The 22,647-nt window shown below is 34.7% G+C and overlaps 1 protein-coding gene across 1 annotated transcript; it reads right to left on the bottom strand.

Moving 5' to 3' along the window:
- Positions 1-336: 336 nt before the first annotated feature.
- On the bottom strand, positions 337-20,860 carry MED27 (mediator complex subunit 27). The gene is made up of 4 exons (XM_089096595.1): positions 20,658-20,860; positions 8,865-9,234; positions 4,192-4,419; positions 337-1,243 (listed from the first exon to the last, which is right to left on the bottom strand). Exons 1-4 carry the CDS (start codon positions 20,852-20,854, stop codon positions 1,109-1,111), a joined length of 930 nt encoding a protein of 309 aa, XP_088952721.1. The 5' UTR covers positions 20,855-20,860; the 3' UTR covers positions 337-1,108.
- Between the last annotated feature and the right edge of the window lie 1,787 nt (positions 20,861-22,647).

Genomic DNA, 22,647 nt, shown 5'->3' with positions numbered 1-22,647 from the left:
AAAGCCCACTTTACATTCTTATATTAAGTAGCTTATGTTATGAAATGAATCCCACTTATACCTATGTTACATGAAACTACTATAGTATTATAACTTTCTCCAAAGTCTTCATCGTGTAACATCATAATCTAATCCGCTCAGTATCCCCCCCCCCACAAATAAAGACTTCTCCTTCTATACTCGAACCTTCCTCTGACGATGGTTTTGTATATTTATTATACTGACTTATTCACTACCACTTGGAAAAGCTGAACACCATCGAAAATGGAGAAAGAGGGTATTTCATGGAATCTGAGAATATTAACTTAGCATGCCAAGAAAAGAAAGAAAAACATGAACAAGAGCCATTAATTTAATTTATGTTCACAGTAAAGATTCGTAAGAGTACAACAAAAACAACATTTGTATATCTCGAGGGACTGTCGTTGCTGATAGCTTTTCTAAATAGTTAGGAAAGGTTTAGCCAACTAACTACCTTAGTGATTTCATCCTTGTCTGCACAAAGACCCCTGTACATTTCAAGTACTGGTGAAAATTAAATATAGCTTTTTGTGTAAACAGCTGCCTTTTAATTTTACACAATTTCTAACTTATATACATTTTGGACGCTAAAAGCTGAAATCAAAGGGCCTACTTAAGCGAAAAGGCTCCTCTAAAGTCTTATGATAACCAGAGCGTTTTCCGTATTTTGTATAATTAGCGTATTTTCTTGACGTTTGGCGGATTTACCCACCCCATTCCTTGATATATACCCAGCTTTATAGCTTTGAAATAGAAAATCTTGAAATAGCTCTAACTAAATTTGTGCAGAAAAAATAATAATAAAATAATTATTTGTTTTCTAACTAAAGCATTTTGAAGACACTAGGGTCTTTACAAATGATTATAAATATTTTTTATCCTTTATTTCTTTAAATTTCCTTTACTATACTGCGTCTGTATTTAATACAAAGCTTAAATCCTTAAGCAGAATTTGTGTTTATCCTTTTTCATTGATTATATATACATGTACATACAGGAGCCCGCCAGGCAGAACAATTGACTTAAATGACAGTTTTAGTAAACAAATAAAATAAAATACACCACATATAAACATGATTCTGGAAATTCACAATCGACATTCTTCGTGGTATGGTTCCATGCTTCTAACATCTCGCCAAGTAGGCGGCAATAGGTTTTGTAAATGACGCCCACACCGCTTACAGGGGTCAGAAAAAAGCTTTGTATAATGATGCAGCCAAACCTGAAAAAAAACTTAGAAGCATAAAGTGAAAGGTAAAAACAGAAGAAAAAAATAAAAACAGTGAGCGTACCTATAAATAAGGGCATAGGGGGATGGAATTTCCCTTGACGCTAACTTAGACAGCCCTGCAAAAAATCGATCCTATAGTTTTTGATTGATTTTCCTGAAATAGGAAATAATTTTTCGCCAAACAAAGAACTAATTAAGGGAGTAGACAAGACCAAAAAACTACCACAAAAATTACATATGTGATTAGCATTTATTGCCTTTTTTGGAGGGCCTTTAAAATAATTAAATTTGCGGAGTTTTCAATCAGCTAGGCCAGAAATGAATGCGGTACTATTCTGTAATTCAAAAAAAGTAATAAATTTTTCTTGCTTTTGGAAGAAAAATAGTAGCATTAATATTCATGGATTGCAGCAAGTTTTATGTAATATTGCGTAATATTACGCAAGCTTTACGTAATATTTTCAATGAAATTACCCGTGTCAACTGGATAAAGCAGTCATCAGAATGACGCTAAAAAGATGTTGACTTTCTCGGATAACAAATATACAGCATGAATGATTACGCAACTCCTATGTGTGTGCTCAAACGTATGGAGAGGATTCAAGGTGCTAGTAACTCCAATAGTACACCGGGGTAGGGCTGCGGCCGGATCAATGGAGGTGATGCGAGGGTTTCGTATACTTACCGCATGTATTTGTGTAGGCATTATGGGGGTACTACCCGTTTGTATTTGTGTAAGCATTATGGGGATACTGGCTGCTTGTATTTTTGTATATGATACGATGGGTTAGAAACTCCAATTGTACACCGGGATAGGGCTGTCGTAGTATCTGTGTAAGGGATACGAGGGGTTAGTAATTCCAACAGTACTTGATCAAAATCCTATTTTGATCTTTGTAAGCAAGATTTTCAAGCCGACATATTTTCTTTGTTGTTCAAGCCAAGATACTGTAAGTTTCCTATATCGGAGCTTCAGACAAGGCAGTTCTAATAGTGTACTTTCGACACTATTTTCGACACTAATCTGACACTATTTTTAGGAATTATGGGTTGTTGTATTTCTTATTATGGGACATGATCGTCTTTTACTAGGTTGATCACTACCATCCCAATTCGGATATTTATAGCATTTGCTATTCCAGTGCCAAACAAGAAGATAGTTTTTCGTTAAAAATTGATTCTATTAAAAAAATAATTGCAAGAGCTATAAATACATGAATTTCCTTTAAAATGAGCAATAAAATAGCTCTCTATGATGTTCCAGTACCCTGCTAGCTAAGCAGAAAGAACAGAAAAAAAAATACTGTCAATACAGAATATCGTGGTTTCAGCTAGTTTTCTTGTTTTTCAAGCCAGTAGATTTTCCTCGTTATTCAACCGATGGGACGGTAAGTTTCATATATAGGGGTTTGGGACAATGCGGTTCTAACAGTATACTTCCTATTTTGATCTGAGAGTACTTTTAGCGGTTATAAGCTATTGTATTTCTTAGTATTTGACGCGATAGTCTCTTACTAGGTTGATAGCTACCGCTGGAACCCGGATCTAGTGGGAAGATAAGCTTGTGTTGTATCATGTATGTAATCATTTAGTTAAATACTTTGATTATAATTGACTATAGTTTGTCTTATAAAATAATTCTTTAAATAACTACTTGCAAGACCTCGTTTTTTATTATATTTGCTATGGGACGTGATAATCTCTTACTAGATTGCTGGCTACCGCTGCAACCCTGATTACTAGCTTTACAAATATCTTTATAATCATGATCTCGATGCCCAAATTTACATTGAACTATACAGATCCCTTATATAAATAATAATTTTTTTTTAATCTATTAAACATAAATTACAAACAGGAAAAAGCCTACGGCTTTTTCTTAATTTGTAAAGTAAGAGACGGACATCAGAAAATCAGGCAGCTAAAAATTTCAAATATGACACTATACCCTAGAAAAGCAACTTTTCCAAAAATACTTGTATTATCTTTAATTTTAGTAACTATATCACCTGGTTTGTTCTTTACTAGGTGTAAGCTATCTCAACAGCCAGGCATGCAAAAAGTTCCGAATCTGCCAGTAGCAGAATTCCAAAAGATATCCAGTTTTCGGCAGTAGTGGCAGCCGAATTAAAAAAAAGAAATATGGGCAAATAATAAAAAAAAAGATAGGCTAGAAATAGCGAACACCAGAACAGGATCAGAACGTGTAGATTTCCTTTAAAACTGCATTTGCCTTTGGCAATCAGTGAGTTGCTAATGTTTTAATTATTACGGACGATGCGTTGCCAAATTTAATTTATTAGTTTCGCTTATTTATTTCTATCATTCAACGTGGAAACACTGACGTAAATGCGGTATTGCTCTTAAAACCTCATAGCTTTGAAAGAAGCAAAAGAAACTAATAGAAAATCGCGGCTCTCAGGTATGACTACGGTCCACGAGGTCAGAAAATTGTTATTATTTTCTTATTCTGTGGTACTTCAAAGCCAACGGAACTGAGAGCACTCACTGGACAAGAAAAAAAAATTCTGAAATGAAAAAAAAAGAGTCTCTAAAGCTCTTCAGCAACTGTTTAGATAGAGACCATAAGTTGAATTATCATGTATCTAAAATGACTAAATCCGCAACCTTTTTGCTAAGCATCCGCAACCACAACTTAAGGATTTAGCGTTCCAATGAAACTATTTATTGTTCTTATGTTGGAACCTCACTCAAATACGGTTATTCCGTTGTACATTTTTGGCATGAATAAACCTAAGATTCATCAAAGGGAGTGGAGGGGACCAAAATGTTTTTACTTGAATTTCCTTAGCACTTTTAAGCTGACTTTTGGGCATATTCTAGAACTGTTCCTATTCTGTATCCTCTTCAACCCTGTATACCAATAATTTGTTAGATCTAACTGCATACTTAATACATATAATGCATGACATGCTTACCAGAAAAGATTTAACTCCAAGCTCTGGGTAAATTGGAGATGAGAAGTGCAGCATGGCAGAGTTGGCATGCTCTGTAACCTTCCGAAAAACTTTGTATCTAGAGTCTGTCCATATGTCCAGTTTACCGTCTTCTCCAGTAAAATCCTCGGTAAATGACTTTATTTGAACCCACTCAATCATTAAGCCTTTGAGCATAACAACAGCTTTGATAACTCGTCCAATGGTTATCTGCAAAAAAGACATTAAAGATGATAAAAAAAGAAATAAATATTTGAATCAGCTACCTTTCATTGGAATCGCAATACATAAGTAAACTTGGTCTGTCAACCCTCGCAAGCATTACTCGACGAGATAATGATGTATTTCTCAACTGTGGTATGCGTACTCCCAGGGATAGGCCTACATGGAAGCCTGTGAAGGGCAGGCAAAAATTACAAGTAATGTCGGAGTCATTGCTGGTAATTTTTGGTAATCTTGACTGGATTGCCACGTTCATAACATTTTTGTTACATTTGAAATAAAAAGTTACTTTTACGTTACAGTCCTAAAAACATTAAATTTATGTTAAATTTTTACATGAATAAAAGATTTTTCATTGTCTGAGGAATCTATTCTTGCCCGTGAAATATTCAACTGTTTCCAGTTTAGTTACACTATTATTCCTTCACACTGTGATCACACTGCATCACATCACACTGCACAATTACTGCGATCACACTGCATACTGCGAGTATGGACATCCCTTCACACTGTGATCGGGTAACATTAGCACACAACCATTCAATTATTAAGACGAAAAATCACCCGTTCTGCTCACTCACATAATAAATAAGGGTAACGTTCTCATTTGCAGATTTATCAGTTGCAATGGTGAGAAAGCAAACAGATTTCGCAGTCAATATCTAAGCGTCTCGTTCGTTTTGAAATCAATGTTCTTTCAATTTTTATACGGGGTGATCCAGAATGAAAATCTTTTTTAAGGGGTAAAGGATTTGAAAAAGGTTGGGAACCCCTGATATAATGTATCTTATTATAACATATAGATTTGTATATTATAGTCTGTATTCTAAAAATAGTATTGACAATTTTATTGGTATTTACTTTTTGATCTTTGTTTTTGATTCCTTAGGTTTATTAAGTTTCCTTTATTTTCCGATCAACACCATTCTTCTTCTTTTATTTTCCTTATCCTGTTATGGATGGTTAAAAATTTAAATTTTTCTAACTTTGATTGTAATTAAAAATATACAGCATATAATTTAGTAATGGTTCTAAACTATGTTCAGCGTAAACCTTCGCTTCTATATATATATATATATATATATATATATATATATATATATATATATATATATATATATATATATATAAGCAAAGGTTTACGCTGAACATAGTTTAGAACCATTACTAAATTATATGCTGATATATATATGTATATATATATATATATATATATATATATATATATATATATATATATATATATATATATAAAAACAAATAAACACACATCTGCGATCTTTCTTCTGGCAAAAATACCAAATTGCACATTTTTGCAGATATGAACTTGAAACCTCTACAGCAAGATTCAATGACACGTTGAATCTGATGGTATGACTTTCATTAAGATTCTATGACGTTTAGGGGGTATTTTCCCTTTTTTCGAAAATAAGGCAAATTTTCTCAGGTAACTTTTGATGGGTAAAACTAAAGGGATCTTAGGGATCTTATTGAAGAAATAACTATCACTAAGAAAACTGCCCCCTCCTAAATCTCTACCTTATACCTTCCTGTTTGTAACAAGGTTTAAATGTAAAGAATGAATTCTAGCCAAAGGAATTGTACCCTTGGTGTATTTTACCCTGAAAAATTAATTGTACCCTGAAAAATAATTAGAAACAGCAAATATGCATCATAATATGATATCCAAAATATCATGGCCTTGACTGAATGATATCATTGTAAGACTGCTGGTTTTGACAGCAATATTACAGATTGAAAATGAGCACAGTTGAGAAGAAGAAAAAAGGAGTTATGGCAAAGTTGGACAACAGCTATATACACTATGGGACATAAAATAGGACTATTTTGTGAGAATCATTTTACAACAAAAGACAATGAATTACAGGTTTCAAGTAAGCTTGTAGTAAGATATTTCGTATTAATATTTGGAAAGTAAATCAATTCAGAAATAGCTAAAAAGGGATAAACACTTTCTAATACTACACCGTTTCACTGCATTGATAGATAATTACTTTTACATTTAAATACTTTATATAGCTTTCTCAAGCTTACAAAAACCTCTGTGTAGAACTCGACCACTTGAGATTTTATCATGTTTATGACAGCACTTTGGATTTGTTTTTTCTTTTGTCATGGGCACGAACCATTGCCATTGATCCAAGTAAATTTTCCCATGTATTATAAAATAAGAATAACTTGCAGACTAATTAAGGCCGTAGCATAGACGAAGAAATTACCATTAAAAGTGATATGAAATTAAATTCCCACTGAATTACAAACTTCTCAAATGCAGAATTTGGAATTTTCAATGGAATATTTTATTCGCTCTAAAATTTTGTAACTAAAAAACTTACTTTAATGAAGACAAATAAAACTATGGATTGGAACTGCCCCAGTTTTTGAACCAAGTAAAAAAGGCTTAAATCCAGCGCCAAGATAAGGTTTCGGAGGCTACTACCCTACTTCTTAATGACCTATACATCTGTGAAGAAGAACATCTTTTATCAATTTTGCTATAATTGGACTCTGAAAGGTGTTCTATCTTATGGATACGTATGGATATTAAGGATATTATGGATATTATGGATATAAGCTATAATATTATTCAGCGTCTCTTTTATAACATCTGTAAAACGGCTACGTTATTTTGGAAACTTTTATCAATTTGAACATATGTTTCGATGTGTATTGTATTCCTTATGCACAAAACTGTTGTGTGCATCAAAGGTAAAGATACAAACCTATAGTATGAGTAAATAGCTGAGGGAGGTGGAACCAAACGAAACTCTACACTAAACTTTGATTTTATAAGTGCAAGACGGACAGCAAAAGTGCTGCTCACAAGTAAATATTTTTTGGTTTAAAGAACGCTCATTTCTACAATCAAAATTTAAGTTTATTTAGATTCAAAGCAATAAAATTTTTCGATCGTATTGTATGTTCTTGCTTAAAACTAATTTATAGAAAATACTCGCGTAGTTTTAAAAATCTGTGACAAAATGAGGACTGGTGGGATAATCCAATTTCAGATCTTCTGTCAGCTCTATTATAATACCCACATTCTTCTGCAAGAAAAGCTATCATCAGTAAACGAATTACGAAGATCAAGAGACCATTCTAACGTAGCAAATTCATTAGAGAATATTGCACCTTGACATGGCTGCTAAACGTCGGGCAAAACAAGTGCTACATGAAGCACAAAAATACCTAAAATTCCCCTTTTAGGCTGCTCCACGGACTAATAAAATGGGGATCCACCACCTATTGTGCGCAGATATATCCTAAAATTGTGCTAAAGATACTTTTGTATCCTAAAATTGTACTAGTTTTATTTCCTATATCCGATTTTTTTAATATTTCTCTCGAGTACTTAGCAACGACCGCCTACAAAGTATGACATCCCAGTCATCTTTGTCACACCTGGTTGCTGAGTGGACATTCCGTTGATCTGGACATCTTTTGGACAACACTCTGGCTCGGATTCTTCACGACTTTGAACCCACCAGTAGTGGCTGGAAGCATCCAAGAGAAAGACCCAAGTTCCAGTGGAGTGATAGTCTTGGGAACTACCTGGACCAAGCTGGAATTTTGCTTACTGATGCATAGGCCCTCGCTGCCGACCGCCACACGTGGAGAAGGCTGACGACGCTCTCAACGCCACCGCAGCATGAGGAATAAGTAAGTCAGTAAAAACTTAGAAGAAAAATAATCACAGATGGCGGTGTTGCATTGCAGCAAGATTGAGCAAATGGATTTATACTTGTTTACTACTACTGCCACTACTAGAACCATTGCAGCTCTAGGCAACCTGACGCCAATACTACTGCGCACGCTCCTAGTCCACCCCACTACGTTCAAACATTTACTTGCTCTCATGAAACTTCAATTTCCTTTAAGCTCTAACGATCTCTTTAAATCCTATCGAGGATTTGACGTGTTTCTTTCAACCGTGGATGGATGGCCAAAAGCACAATTTCCGGCCATCTATCATCCTTCATTCCTATAAAGTGACCTAGCCATCTAAATCTTTATTTCGTTCTACCCCTCGAAACTCTGCTCTTATTAGAAAGTGGAGATAAGCCACTCTTATTTCATAGAACAAAAATATATGATTTTACTGGTCAATTTTAACTTAAAATGCTGTAACTTTTGAACCATCATTTGTTTTTTAGCAATATTCTTGATATTCAGTTGTACTCTTGAAGGGACCTACAGAGGCTCAACCTATAGAGGAAGGATGGGAATATTATTCAAGGAGGCGAGGGGGTCTGATACCTTGAAAAGTGCATTTTCAGTAAAAAAAAATACTAGGGTTTTGTCTAGCTAATATTTTCAAAAGAAAACAGGGAGGGGGAGGGATATTTATCCCCATTATTACAAAATATTGCAAACAAATGCATTCGCAAACTGCATATCAAACAAAAATGTACCTGCAAAACCGCACTATTCCCAAATGGTCGGGACAGATCAATAGACAACTCTGGTAGATTTCGGCCAATGTTTAAAATTGAACTGTCAACTTGAGGATTTGCTTGAAAACCAAGGTTCTGCATTCGTCTCCTTTTCTGTGCAGCATATGAATGACCTCCAAAATATGACCTCTTTAGACTGTTTTGATTCAGGATATGCCACGCTATGCCAGCATATTCGTGAACTTTATCTGCCCACTTATGCCAGGTAGCTGTATTTACATAAAGAGAAGCACTCTCTTTGTTCTCATCTAAGCTTATCTGGCCAACATTCCCCAGTTGAAAAAGTTGCAAAGGTGCTGATAATGTGCTAACAAACTGTTCTACATCCCTGTAATATGATAAATGAAATAATTAGCATATATCAGAATGCTACTGAACCTAATCACGAAAGAGAAATGTGTTAAATATAATCGCACCAACCGCACCGCACCAGTTAAATTTTTAGTAAAACACAACTTGGCACTTTTCTTAGATCAATTTAACAACGATTTCACCAAGAGTTTATTTGCTTTCAAGGATTAAAGCATAATCAACATCCAACAAAATGATATGTTTTTCTTTGACATGCTACACATATTTAAATCAAAAATAAGAAAAAAAAAACTTTAAAAATGTACAACAAACAGTGATTACTTTAAGCCAAACAAAAAATAAAACAACTGTAAAGCTTCTTGAACTACACTACACTTTTCCTCATTTTCTTCATTTCAATTAAAAACTTCTTTAAATCTCTATTCTTTTGTCTTTACAGATATATTCTGCAGTTGGCACTTTGGAATCGCAACCTGTACATTTCCAGTAGATATGGCGTTTTTAATATTTCTTTAAAAGTGGACCAGCTTGTGGTCAGATAAGCGTCGCGCAAATATTTTAGATTTTCCACTTAACTGTTTAGCTTAATTGTAATGTCTATGTAGCTAAAATGTTATTTTTCCTGTGAATTTTTTTTTCTTGATAGTGCTTTAATTTTATTTAATTTCCAGTGTCCCCCTAAGGGCATTTCATGCTTGTACAGAGAGTTGAAATAAACTATTTATTATTATTGTTTTATAGGCGTACCACGGTCCAATCCTCAGAGTCCAAAGGACATCAAAACGAAAACACTTTTTGCTCCCCTGGTTCCATTGTCGTAGTTTCTTAGCCACCTTAGGATGAACTCGGAGTCCCACAATTCCATATGAGGTATAGTGAGCAAAATAATTCACCAGCAGTTGCCTTTACTATTAAAAAATAATAATCACCACACTACTTCTATTACTACTACTAACAACTCACTATAGGAGAAAGCAGCATGAGATTTATGACTGCAGCATCATATTCTGGAAAATTTATGAACACTTATTGCCTGGAGCCAAAATAGGGTGTTAAGCTAGTCCTTGAGCTAAAGCTATGCTTGATGGGACTATCTGATGCTGTTCACCCAAGATTTATTTTTTCACTGAGCCATGCATTTGCTTTTACATGGAAAGCTCTGTTCTAGCAGACACAGGGGTGGTATCAATTGTGCATCATAGACCTTGATAGTAATTTTACTAGTAAAAAAAATGGAGTTTACATAATTGCCCATTTCTAAGTTGTAATACTGCAAATTGGTTGATGTCAAGAACACCATAATTTTGAACTGATCCAAATAGGCTCAATTATTCAATTATCAATTATTCTTGATGAGCTGATTAGAGCATATGGCATCAGCTTTTTCATAGAATAATTTATTGAGAAGGTAAAACAAATTGAAAATTTTTAGGGGGCACATTCTGTTGTTGTGGTGGATATCTGAAAAAAAAAGGACAATGATTCTTTTTACAATACAAGCTAGTTCCTCATTGCAAGCAAGAATAAGGTAGATCCCAACACAGTGCAAACACAAGCTTACCAAACATCATAAAAACAAGCCAATTCCAAAAATACTTAGTCTTCCCCAAAAGCTGACTTTTCAGTAGAAAAAGGTGTTTGCTGCAAAAAGGAGTAAGAATCTAATTCACATTTTAAAATAAAGTAATTGGATTTCACATTTCCAGCAAAAAATAATTTTCATTGTTTAGATATTTTGAAGATTCAATTTAAAAAACGCAATTCCAAAAAACGGGAAATTTAAAAAAAGATAACTTTTTTAGACAACAGAATACAACACTCTTTTATAAATGACCATGACAAGCACTTATTTAAACAATCTGGTAGTTGAAACAAAATAACATTAAAACAATTGTTAGAATGATGAAATACAACAAGTCTACATTACAGGATGTTGACAGGAGGGGAGGGGGGGGGGGTAAGAAGAAGATGGCTTCAGTCCCATAAGATCAACAATTTTGCAGATTTTTTCGTCCATAATATCAAAATCACCTTCCCCATCCACCCAAAATCATGGTTAAAAGAGCAAAACTGAAAAAAGTAAGAAAAAGAAAACAAAATTTGAAGCTGATTTGGGAATAAATTTTCAAAGATACCAGTGGCAAAATACCCTCACACTCTTTAGAAATGTAACAAAGATGCCAATAGTATGAGGGAAAATATAAGAGAGGTAGAAACCAAAGTTTATATCTAATGTCCAAATTGAACAAAAACATATTGACTTCTTTAGTTTCATCACATATACTAGATACAGATATTCTGTGTGCAGGTGACCGTTTTTTTTTACAATTTTACCTACTTTGATGGTTCTTGAAGCTCCATGTTGCTAGAAATTTACTGGGACAATACTGTTGAACCTTTTACTTCTACATTGGCTTTCAGTTTTGAAGTAGCAGACAGGTCAAATTCAAAGGTATGGAAACAAATATGGGTTGAATTTGCATTTTGGAATCTATATTAAAGAACAAACATAAAACAAAACTGTAACAATAAAAAACTGAAAAGACGGTGAAGCAATCTGATATGTCCTACAAGGAATCACCTAGGGGCCTACATTGTTTAGTATGCACATCCACAACTGTTCAACAAACATAATGAATCCTCTGATGTTATATGCTGATGACTGTAAGCTACTAGGGCTATTCAGAGTTAATGAAGAACCCTCAACTATTCAGGAAAACCTTAACTACTTTAAAGATTGTCTGAAGACCGAGGCCAGAAGTTCAATGTATCTAAATGTAAAGTTATTTATCTTGGGACCCCCCCCCCCCCCAAAAAAAAAAAAACTGGCAAGTTGCTTGAACACTCAAGTCTAACTCCATTTTTCTCTTTGCCCCTTTACAGATCTACTAGGGAACAGAGCCAGAAACTACAGGTCCCCAGAAGCCAAAAACGTGTGAATCGAAACTACTTCACTGTTTGCTCTGTACTACTACTACTACTACTAACAACTCACCGCAGCACCAAGTCGCCTGAGGCCAACACAGCTACCCACGCTCCTCCTCCACCCCAATCTATTCAAAGCCTCCCTTTTTACACCCGCCCACGAAGTTCCCATTTCCTTTAAATCTTTCTTTATGACGTCCTCCCACCCCAGACGTGGGACGACCTGCTTTCCGTTTAGCCCTAGATGGTTGGCCGAACAGAACAATCTTCGGCAATCTGTCATCCTTCATCCGCACAACGTGCCCTAGCCACCTCAACCTTTCTTTCATTAAAGCTCTAGAGAGCGGTATTGAACCACATTTTTCGTATAGCCAATTGTTTGAAATACGGTCAGTCAGCCGGGTACCCAGAACAATCCTTAAGCAATTTCTCTGGAAAACATCTAGGAAATCTTCATCCGCTTTTCGGAGCGTCCGTGCTTCAGAGCCATATTTGACCACTGTCATCACTGTAGCTTCTAATATTCTAATCTTGGTTTGCAGACTTATCTTCCCATTCTTCCAGACTTTTTTTTAACTGTGAAAAAAAAACCTGAGTCTTGGTTATTCTTTTTTTCACTTCCTCACTGCTCCCACTATCTTTAATAATAATACTACCTATGTAAGTGAATCTACCCATCTGCTCAATATTTTTATGAGTCACCACCAACTTTTTTTTTTTGTTCATTCCTAGAAATAATTATTTAGTCTTCCTAACCTCAATTTTCAAACAAATTCTAGCACTCTCAACTCGGAAAGCCTCTGAAACTTTATTCAATATGCTCGAACTTTCATCAAGGATGCTTAAATCATCAGCATAATCCAAGTCCAGGAGACTTTTTCCTCCCCATTTGATTCCGTGGTTCCCCATTGCCTTTCTTGTGCTCCTTAAAACAAAGTCCATCAAAATAATCCATACAAAGGGGGATAGAACACAACCCTGCTTAACTCCTGATTTAATACAAAACCAGCTGCTAACCTCATTTCCTACCTTAACCGCAGCAGTGCTATTCTCGTACATAGCACTAATCATTTTGATGTATTTGTCCGGTATGCCTTACAAGGATAAAACCTTTACTAAAGCTCTTCCACCAATAGAATCGAATGCTTACTCATAATCTATACAACTGAGAACCAAAGGTGTATAATAACTCAGTCAGTTCTCAATTATTAGCCTAAGAGTGAAAATTTGGTTGACATATCCTCTACCTTTTCTCAACCCGCACTGTTCTTCTCTTAAAATTCTGCCTACGGCATCTTTCAGTCTAAAACGTATCATATTACTAAGTAATATACTACTTACAGAGACCAGACTAATGCCTTGATAATTACCACACTCCCTTTTATCACCTTTCTTATAAAGTGGCATAATTAAGGTTTTCCTAAAATCGTTAGGTCCTTCCCATTTTTCAAAACTCATATTCATCATCTTCAGTAACTTATTTCTAACCTCAGAGCCACCATATTTAAGGAACTCATTTACCACCCTATCAGCACCTGGAGCCCTATTATTCTTTAATCCTTTTAGTACTGTTGCTAATTCCTCCTCACAAAACAAATCTTCCTTCACATCCAAGGTATCACAAACTTTTTCATTTTCCTCTATATTTTTTCCTGCAACTCTATCTTGGTTAAGCAAATTCTCAAAATGTTTGGCCCATCTCTCTTTAGTTTTTTCCTTATCGCTAATTGCGACCCCATTCCTATCTTTAACTGGGCCAAGTCCGGGTTGACTACTCCCTCTCAATTCAGGTGGTGGGACAAAAACTTCTTTTTCTTACAACAATTTATCCAGTCCATATTTTAATTTTCAAAAGTTGGTAGGTATTGATGACCTTATCCATGTCAAAATCTAAAATCCAATCATCATCACTATCATTTTCAATTTATTTGGTTTGTTACACCTTGGCTTATCTTTGGTCATTATGAAATACATATTGCAAAACCTTTGTTTTTTTAACAAAGATATGGGGCACATGGCAGGCTTATATATATATATATATTCTCACTGTTGCTTGTCTTCTAAACGCAGACAATCTGAGCCTTTTCTTGATGTCATGACACCCTAATGGACCTTATTAGAGGTGGTGACCTTGTAAAACTGCATTTTTTTTTATTGGAGCTTTAAAACTTTTGCCTCGGCTAGTCTTTTGTTGTTATGAAGGACATATTACTGAGCCTTTATTTCTTTTAATTATTCAGGTGGTGGGACAAAAACTTCTTTTTCTTCCAACGATTTATCTAGTACATGTTTTTGATTTTGCAAGGAATAGAAGGCATTGGCGACCACATTTGTTTCTTTAAATTGTTCAGGTGGTGGGAAAAAAAAACTTTTTCTTTTGCCTTGGCTTGTCTTTTCTCTTTATGAAAGACATATTACCAAACCTTTGTTTCTTTTAATTGTTCAGATTGTGGGACAAAAACATCTTTTTCTTCCAACAATTCATCCAGTCCATATTTTTGATTTTCAAAAGTATGGTAGGTATTGATAACCTTAACCATGTCAAAACCCAATCACCATTGCTATAATTTTTAATTTGTTTACTTTGTTACACCTCAGCTTATCTTTTGTCATTATGAAATACATATTGCTGAACATTTGTTTTTTTTAAAACAAAAGTATGGTAGGCATTGGCATTGATGACCTTATCCATGTCAAAATGCCAAATCCAATCATCATCACTATCATTTTCAATTTTGACATGTTTTGATTCTCACTGTCCAGGTTGATTTTCATTGAATTGCTGGTCTTCCTTTTCATTTTTGACTCCCTCACTTGTTCAGTGCCTTATGTCTTCTAACTGCGTATTTCTTTGCTGTTCATTTTCATTTTTAAAATGCTCTAATTGTTGTTTTGCATATCTTTGAACCACCCATGTCTTTACTCATCATTTTCATTTTTGACACGTTTTTGGATTTTGATTACTTCAGACAATTTAGCAAGGGCCTTTGCTTTAGCTGTCTATATTGGTGTTGTTGCAATTGATAGTCCAGGTTGTCAATTTTCACATCTTATCATGTTTGATAGTTAAGGTGTTGCTTCCTAAGAATCATCATTTATAGTAGCTGCAACTGCAAATTTTCATTTCTTGGACCTTCCAACAGACATTATATTACATAAATAACTGTTGCATTGGAAACTCATCAATCTTATTTATGCTGTGCATGAGATCATATAAGAAAATATTTATATGATGTCATATACGAGGGTTGTTTTTTAAGTAAGTACCGTTTTGGAATTAAAAAAAGACGTGCAAAGATATTGCAATAAATTTAATTTTTACATGAAAGCCTGTACCTTAATCTACTTTTCTACATAATTTCCGTGAATATTGAGGCACTTGTCATAACGTGGCACCAGTTTTTGAATACCCTCCTCATAGAATTCTCCAACCTGACTTGTTAACCACTGTATCACAACTGTTTTGACTTCATTATCGTCTTGAAGACGCTGACCACCCAGGTGTTTCTTCAAGTGCAGGAACAAATGGTAGTCGCTGGGCGCCAGATCAGGGCTGTATGGAGGATGATCTAGAGTTTCCCATTTAAAAGATTTGATGAGATCTTTGGTCTGATTAGCCACATGTGGATGGGCATTGTCATGCAGCAAAATGATGCGCTTACTCAACTTGCCACGTCTTTTGTTCTGGATTGCACAACGCAGATTGTTCAATGTCTCACAATAAGACGCTGCATTGATTGTCTTATTACGAGGCAGAAACTCCACTAGCAATACTCCTTTTTTGTCTCAAAAAAACTGTGCACATGATTTTCCAGGCAGAAATTGTTTGCTTAAACTTCACTGTTTTGGGTGATGATGAATGTTGCCAGTCCATGGATTGGTGTTTTAATTCTGGTGTGACATAGGCCACCCATGTTTCGTCACCAGTAACAATTTGGTCTAAAAAATTTTCACCTTCATTGGGGTATCGCTCATGGAAAGTCAATGCACTGCCTAAGCGTTGGGTTTTATGCAAATCCGTCAACATTTTTGGAACCCAACGTGAACACAATTTCCGGTAATTCAAGTTCTCAGTCACAATGCAATACAAAACACTACGAGAATATTGAGGAAACCAGTCGCACATTGATGAAATTGTAAAGCGTCTGTTTTCTCTCTCTTTTTCTTCCACTTTTTGCACCAAATCTTCATTAAAGACTAAAGGACGCCCACTCTGTTCTTCATCATGCACATTTGTGCGGCCATCTTTAAATGCTCTCACCCATTTCCTTACCATTCCATCACTCATAATGTTTTGTCTGTAAACTTCACAGATCTCACAATAAATATTGATTGGTTTTAAGCCTTTAGCACTAAGAAATTGTATAACCGCCCATACTTCACAATCGGCAGGACTCACGATTGTCAGAGGCATCTTAAACACTCAGTAAACAACGTATACAATTAAGAATCAGACTGTAATGGCGTCAGTGCATAGACAAGAGATGTAGGTAACCAGCGCGCATGCGCAGAACGACAACCTTAGCGCTGTGGCGGCGGAATCACAAAACGGTACTTACTTAAAAAACATGCCTTGTATTATGTCATAAGAAGTGCTCATATGATGTACTAACATAGTATATGATGTCATTTGCAAAAACCAAAATTAAGGCTCTTAACAATTTTTCTCAGAATTCTGACCTATCAAGATTGCTTTTTTATGCAAGAATATCCTAAGATGCTAATTTTTCTGAAAAAATGGATCCGTTTTTGAGAAACAGAATAAAAATACAACTATTAATACACAACTATTACTCATATATAAAGATAGTATATACTACCGGGAGCCAAGCGGCTTCACTGGCAGACCCCAGCCCTTGGCATGCAGCAGGCTTCTTTAATAAAAAAAGTTTCTTTAATTTGATTAAATTTTGTTTTTTAATTAAAAAAGGCAGTAGAACTTGTAATTTCCATTCAAATGAGCCCTTTCACAGCATTATAGGACCACTGGGTAATACAATCACCCCTGGGAAAAAACAAACAAACAAATAAACATGCATCTGTGATCTTTCTTCTGGCAAAAAATACAAAATTCCACATTTTTGTCAACAGGAGCTTGAAACCTCTACAGTAAAGTCCTCTGATATGCTGAATCCAATGGTGTGATTTTCACTAAGATTATGTGACTTTTAGGGGTGTTTTCTCCTTTTTTCAAAAATGAGGCAAATTTTCTCAGGCTTGTAAGTTTTGATGGGTAAGACTAAACTCTATGAAACTTAAGTATTTAAAATTATCTATTGATATCAAAATTCCATTTATTGGAGTTTCAGTTACTATTGAGCCAGGTCACTCTTACTATACAGTTTGTTACCACTAACTGTTTGATTCTTATTGTTGCTTGTCTTCTAACCACAGACAATTTGTTGTCTTTTCAAAGACATCTGATTATTAAAGCAAGTCCAATTTCTAACAATGATATCTACTAAACTTTAATCTTTCGGTTTTTTTAAAGCTTTTGAACTGTTTTTATCCCTTGTTAAAGCATGTACAAATATTTTTGCAATTACCAGTTTTTTGGTCTTTACACAATTTAATGTCTCTCAATACTGTGTCTTTTCAAAGATATATGATTATTAAAACAATTCCAATTTCTAACAACGATTTCCACTAAGCTTGAAACTTTTGGTTTTCTTATTTATGGTTTTGGAATTGTCGTAATCACTTGTCAAAATACATATAAATATTTGTAGAATTACCAGTTTTTTGCTCTTTACACAATTTAATATCTTTTGATACTGGATCTTTTCAAAGATATTTGGTTATTAAGCAAGTACAATTTCTAAGAGCAATTTCTGCTAAGCTTTAAACTTCTGGTTTTATTTTTTAAGGTTTTTGAATTGTTGTAATCCCTTGTTAAAGATATATAAATATTTTTGGAATTACTAGTTTTTTGTTCTTTAGGAAATTTAATGTATTTTCATACTGCAGTCAATTCAAAGATATTTGGTTATTGACAGCTTTTGTTTAAAAGAATTAAGGTTTTTAACAAATTTTCCCAGACTTCTGACCTATCTAGATAGTTTTTTTTTATATGAAAATATCCCAAGATAATAATTTCCCAAAAAATTATGGAACTATTTTTGAGAAACAGAATAAATATACAATTATTGCTCACATTCAAAGGTAGTATATATATAAAGTTTATAGGCTTTATAATTTACAGGCTTTTAATATAAAGTTAATTTAATGTCTAACTGGTTTTACAACAGATCAAACAATATAAACAACAACAAAAATGTGGTATTAGGGACACATATGGTCCATCAGGGGGTGGGGTGTGTTGTCAGGGCAACAACTATTAACTTGATAAGGAGCATAAACTGTTCCTGCTCTTACTTTATATAAGATTTTTATACAGCCTACAACTGCTGTAGGAAAAGAGGGGTGGCATAGTAGTAATGCTAATTGGCAGTTTTCATGGCCTAGTGAAATTTGGCTGATTTTTGGAGTTCTGCTGCTTGCAGCTTTGGAGCTTTTTCCATATCTGGCCTAGGACTATACATAAGACCATTCAGGAGGCAGGAGTGATTTGGCAAAAACACAACTTAAATCACAAAAAAAAGAACATAAAATTAGCAATCTGAGGTATACTCTTCATTTTTTTTGATAATTTAGCTACAAAAAAGTGAATACTTCACTTGATATTCCTTTTTATGTTCTTTCCAAATATAATAATTGTATCAAGTGGAAATTCCTTTTCAAGCCCTGAATAGGACTCTAAAAGGTAGCTTATCACCTTGTCCATAGTTTTAGACTATGTTGTAAGGTTAAAAATTTAGTTAAAAACTCACAATTCAATCAATAAATCTATTACTTTAAGTAATATATACCAAAGGCAATTATTTATTCTAGATACATATAATTTAATTCACTAAGCATTTGAATTTATGAAGTTAATTTATCAAGAAATTCTCAAATCCTACCATTTCCCTTATGTCTGTATTTAAGGCTGAATTTTCTGTGTCATAAACTCTGCATAACAATAGCTAACAGAAATATTGAGCAAATATAACAGTAAAATTCTAGTTTAGCTGCATTTTCGCTATGTTGGAAAGGGGTTAGGTTAGGAAAATTTCAGGGATGGGTCTTCAGACTAAAGTATGTTTTTGAAAGGTATTTTGAAGTACCTACCTCTGCTCCTTCCCACTCTAGAGGGCAGTGACTTTTGATGAACTTTTAAAATCATTGTGCTATAAAAGTGAAACCTTGTAAAATAGATCTTCTGCTTAAATGAAGTACAAGAATACTGTTTTCAGCTTCATAACTTTGCTCACTCCTAATTAAATGAGGTTTCAAAGATCTGGTTGCAAATATGTTTCCTGAATTTAGAAAAAAAAGAACATTGATATGGCTTAAAATTCTACTCAAATAACAGGAATTGCATTTTCAGAACTAAACCAGAGAAAAAGAAATTGGTAACTGAAAATAAAGGTAAAATGTTGTTTTGCAAAAGTTCAATAGGTAGCCATAGGCCTAGACATGTCAAGTAGTCAAATTCCTAAGACTTAAAAATCAGAAGATGGTTAACATAGAAGCTTGGCAATACCTTCTCAGAGTATGTTTTTGGCCCTGAATTTATTACAGCAAGTTTATTTTGCTGACCTAAACTCTTTCAAAGATAGCAAAAAGTAGCTAATCTAGAATTTTACCCAAAAAATGATGGAATTTTTACTTCATAATATGCAGTAGGTTTCAGTGAATCATATTTCTTGTTTTATCCTATTTTCATCCATTTTTTCTTATTCAGTTCTAATCTATCATCATCATTAACTAGGTTGCTAGCTACTGCTGCAGATTAAGATATTTCTTTTTATTTATCCTAGAGTCACAGGAGGACTGTAAAAAGTAGTAAGTATGATGGCACTTGACCCTTAAGGTCCAAACCAGCAGTGTTGATGTCTGTTTGAAGGCCCTTTAGCCAGGAAATGCAATAAGGGTTGGGGGTCAGCTATCATGTACTTTCAAACACCCTTCCTACTTACCCTCTCCAGATTTCCCCAGGTACCCATTTAGAGCTGGGTTGACTCTGGTTGAGCTTACAGAGTAAGACCACTCACACCCATTCCAGACCAAATAACCAATCATGCCAAAAACCAGACCCAGGCTCCTCAAACAAAGGATTCCCAACAAAATGCATCAAAAGCCTGGCTTGGGCAGCACTCCTAACTGGTCCTTATACAGGAGGACTATGTGCATTTGAGTGTATCCTTCTGAAGAGCCACAACTCTAAAATTTCACCCTTTTAGTGTACTCCTTTTCAGAATGAGATTCTTTGCATAACCTGGTACCTTCCCAGGACATAGCTGAGCCAAGATAGGCCTAATAGACACAGTTCTGAAATTTTCACTTTGGCCTAGGCTAGACTAGGCTACTTGAGAATTTCCAAGAATAATTGGCCTCCATCACCTAGATCCTCATGTTATTAGAAAAACTAGCGTGTGAAACCGATATTCCCAGAAAACAAACTCAACTAACCTCACAGCAGTTTGGACGCCACCAAGAGATCGCTGTAAGTCAATTACATATTGAGCTTCCTTGTCTTTCGTCAAATCATTTTGAGTGTCGACTTCTGGTCCATTTTCTAATTGGAAGCACACTGTACGAACTTGATTCCTGAGTTTCCTGACGCAGTTAAGAGCAACATTCAATTCAGTCAAATGGTCTGTCTGCATTTTTTGTGTTTGAAACTTTGCGCAGAACTTATACACGATTGCCAAAGAATATAACAATTATAGTCGGAAAAAACACGTTGAGCCAAGAAATTTTGACAAAATTTTTAAGTGGCGTTTACATGAATGTTTTATAAGAATTCCGTCCCTCATCAGGAGCTGAACACATTTTAGATACGTCAACTATCAAACAGTTCGTGGTAACGAACTGTAAGTAAGGAGTGACCCGGCTCAATGGTAACCAAAACTCTAAAAACCGTAATTTTGATACCAATAGATATATCAATAGAATTGGATTTTTATGCTGATTTTAAATATATAAGTTTCATTAAGTTTACTTTTACCCATCAAAACTTACGTGCCTGAGAAAATTTGTCTTATTTTCAAAAAAAGGGGGAAACAGCCTATAAAAGTCATAGAACTTGAATGAAAATCACACCATCAGATTCAGCCTATTAGAGACCCCTACTATAGAAGTTTCAAGCTTTTATCTGCAAAATGTGGAATTTTTTGCCAGAAGAAAGATCACGGATGCGTGTTTATTTGTTTTTTTTCCCAGGGGTGATCGTATCGATCCAGTAGTCCTAGAATATCGTGAGAAGGCTCATCTGAACGGAAACTAAAAGTTCTAGTGCCTTTTTTAAGTGACCAAAAAAATTAACTTTAGCCCCTCCCACGCTCATTTTTGTCCCAAAGTCACCCAATCAAAATTTTAAGATAGCCACTTTTTTCAACATTGTCGAAAATCTAATAAATATGTCTTTAAGGATGACTTAATCCCCAACAGTTCCCGGGGGAGGGGCTACAAGTTATGAACTTTGCCCATTGTTTACAGAAATTATTGGTAAATGGGAAGTATACATACGTTTCAGGAGGGTTTGTTTCTGGTAGGGAGGGATGGTCGGGAGAGGATCTATCCATGGAGGATGTTTCCGTGGGGGAAGGGACATTTTAATGAAAGGGGTGCCGGATTTCCCAGCTTTATTTAAAAAAGGATCAGAAATTAAATAAAACAAACAAGTTTTTTCAACTGAAAGTAAGGAGTAACATTAAAACTTAAAACAAACAGAAATTACTAAGTGTATAAGGGGGTTTGCCCCCGAGTCAATATCTTGCTCTTTACGCTAAAGTTTCTTTTAGTAATTTCAAAATAGCTGTCTACTTTAATTGACCGATCTGTCTGGTTCCGGGATTTATGATTCGAAGAGTATTAGAACTTTAGCGTAAAGAGCGAGGTAGTGACTAGGGGTAAGCTCTATAATATGCAAAATAAAAACATATAAATAATGAAGTTCGTTACGTAAGTTAATTCGTAAGTTACGTCATAACAAAATTTTGAGAAAGCCATTTAGCCAAAATAATAAAATGAATATGCAAATTTCATTCTAATTATTCATGTACGGTGAGTCAAAATCAAAGCTGCATTAATTCAAAACGTTCAGAAATTAAATAAAAAACAAGTTTTTTTAACTGTAAGTAAGGAGCGACATTAAAACTTAAAACGAACAGAAATTATTCCGTATATGAAAGGGGCTCTCACCTCATCAACGCCTCGCTCTTTACGCTAAAGTTTGACTTTGTCTCACAACTTTATTTTTTAAAACAATAACAAACTTTATCGTAAAGAGCTAGGCGTTGAGGAGGGGACAGCCCCTTTCATATACGGAATAATTTCTGTTCTTTTTGAGTTTTAATGTCGCTCCTTACTTTCAGTTAAAAAAACTTGTTTTTTTTTATTTAATTTCATAATGTCGCTCCTTACTTTCAGTTAAAAAAAAACTTGTTTTTTTATTTAA

The sequence above is a fragment of the Artemia sp. Qi Xiang Cuo genome, chromosome 1, assembly GCF_049724085.1.
Source record: "Artemia sp. Qi Xiang Cuo chromosome 1, ASM4972408v1, whole genome shotgun sequence".
NCBI lineage: Eukaryota > Metazoa > Arthropoda > Branchiopoda > Anostraca > Artemiidae > Artemia > Artemia sp. Qi Xiang Cuo.
The sequence above is the reverse complement of the archived record's forward strand: the minus strand, read 5'-3'. Positions and strand labels throughout refer to the sequence as shown.

Bases quoted from the DNA above. Each gene is read 5' to 3' on its own strand.
- MED27 (XM_089096595.1), bottom strand. From the start codon at position 20,854: ATGCAGACAGACCATTTGACTGAATTGAATGTTGCTCTTAACTGCGTC. The intron at 9,235-20,657 runs GTTAGTTGAGTT...ATCATATTACAG, and splicing joins GGCGTCCAAACTGCTGTGAG to GGATGTAGAACAGTTTGTTA. The intron at 4,420-8,864 runs GTACATTTTTGT...TCTTTTTTGCAG, and splicing joins GGAATAGTGCGGTTTTGCAG to ATAACCATTGGACGAGTTAT.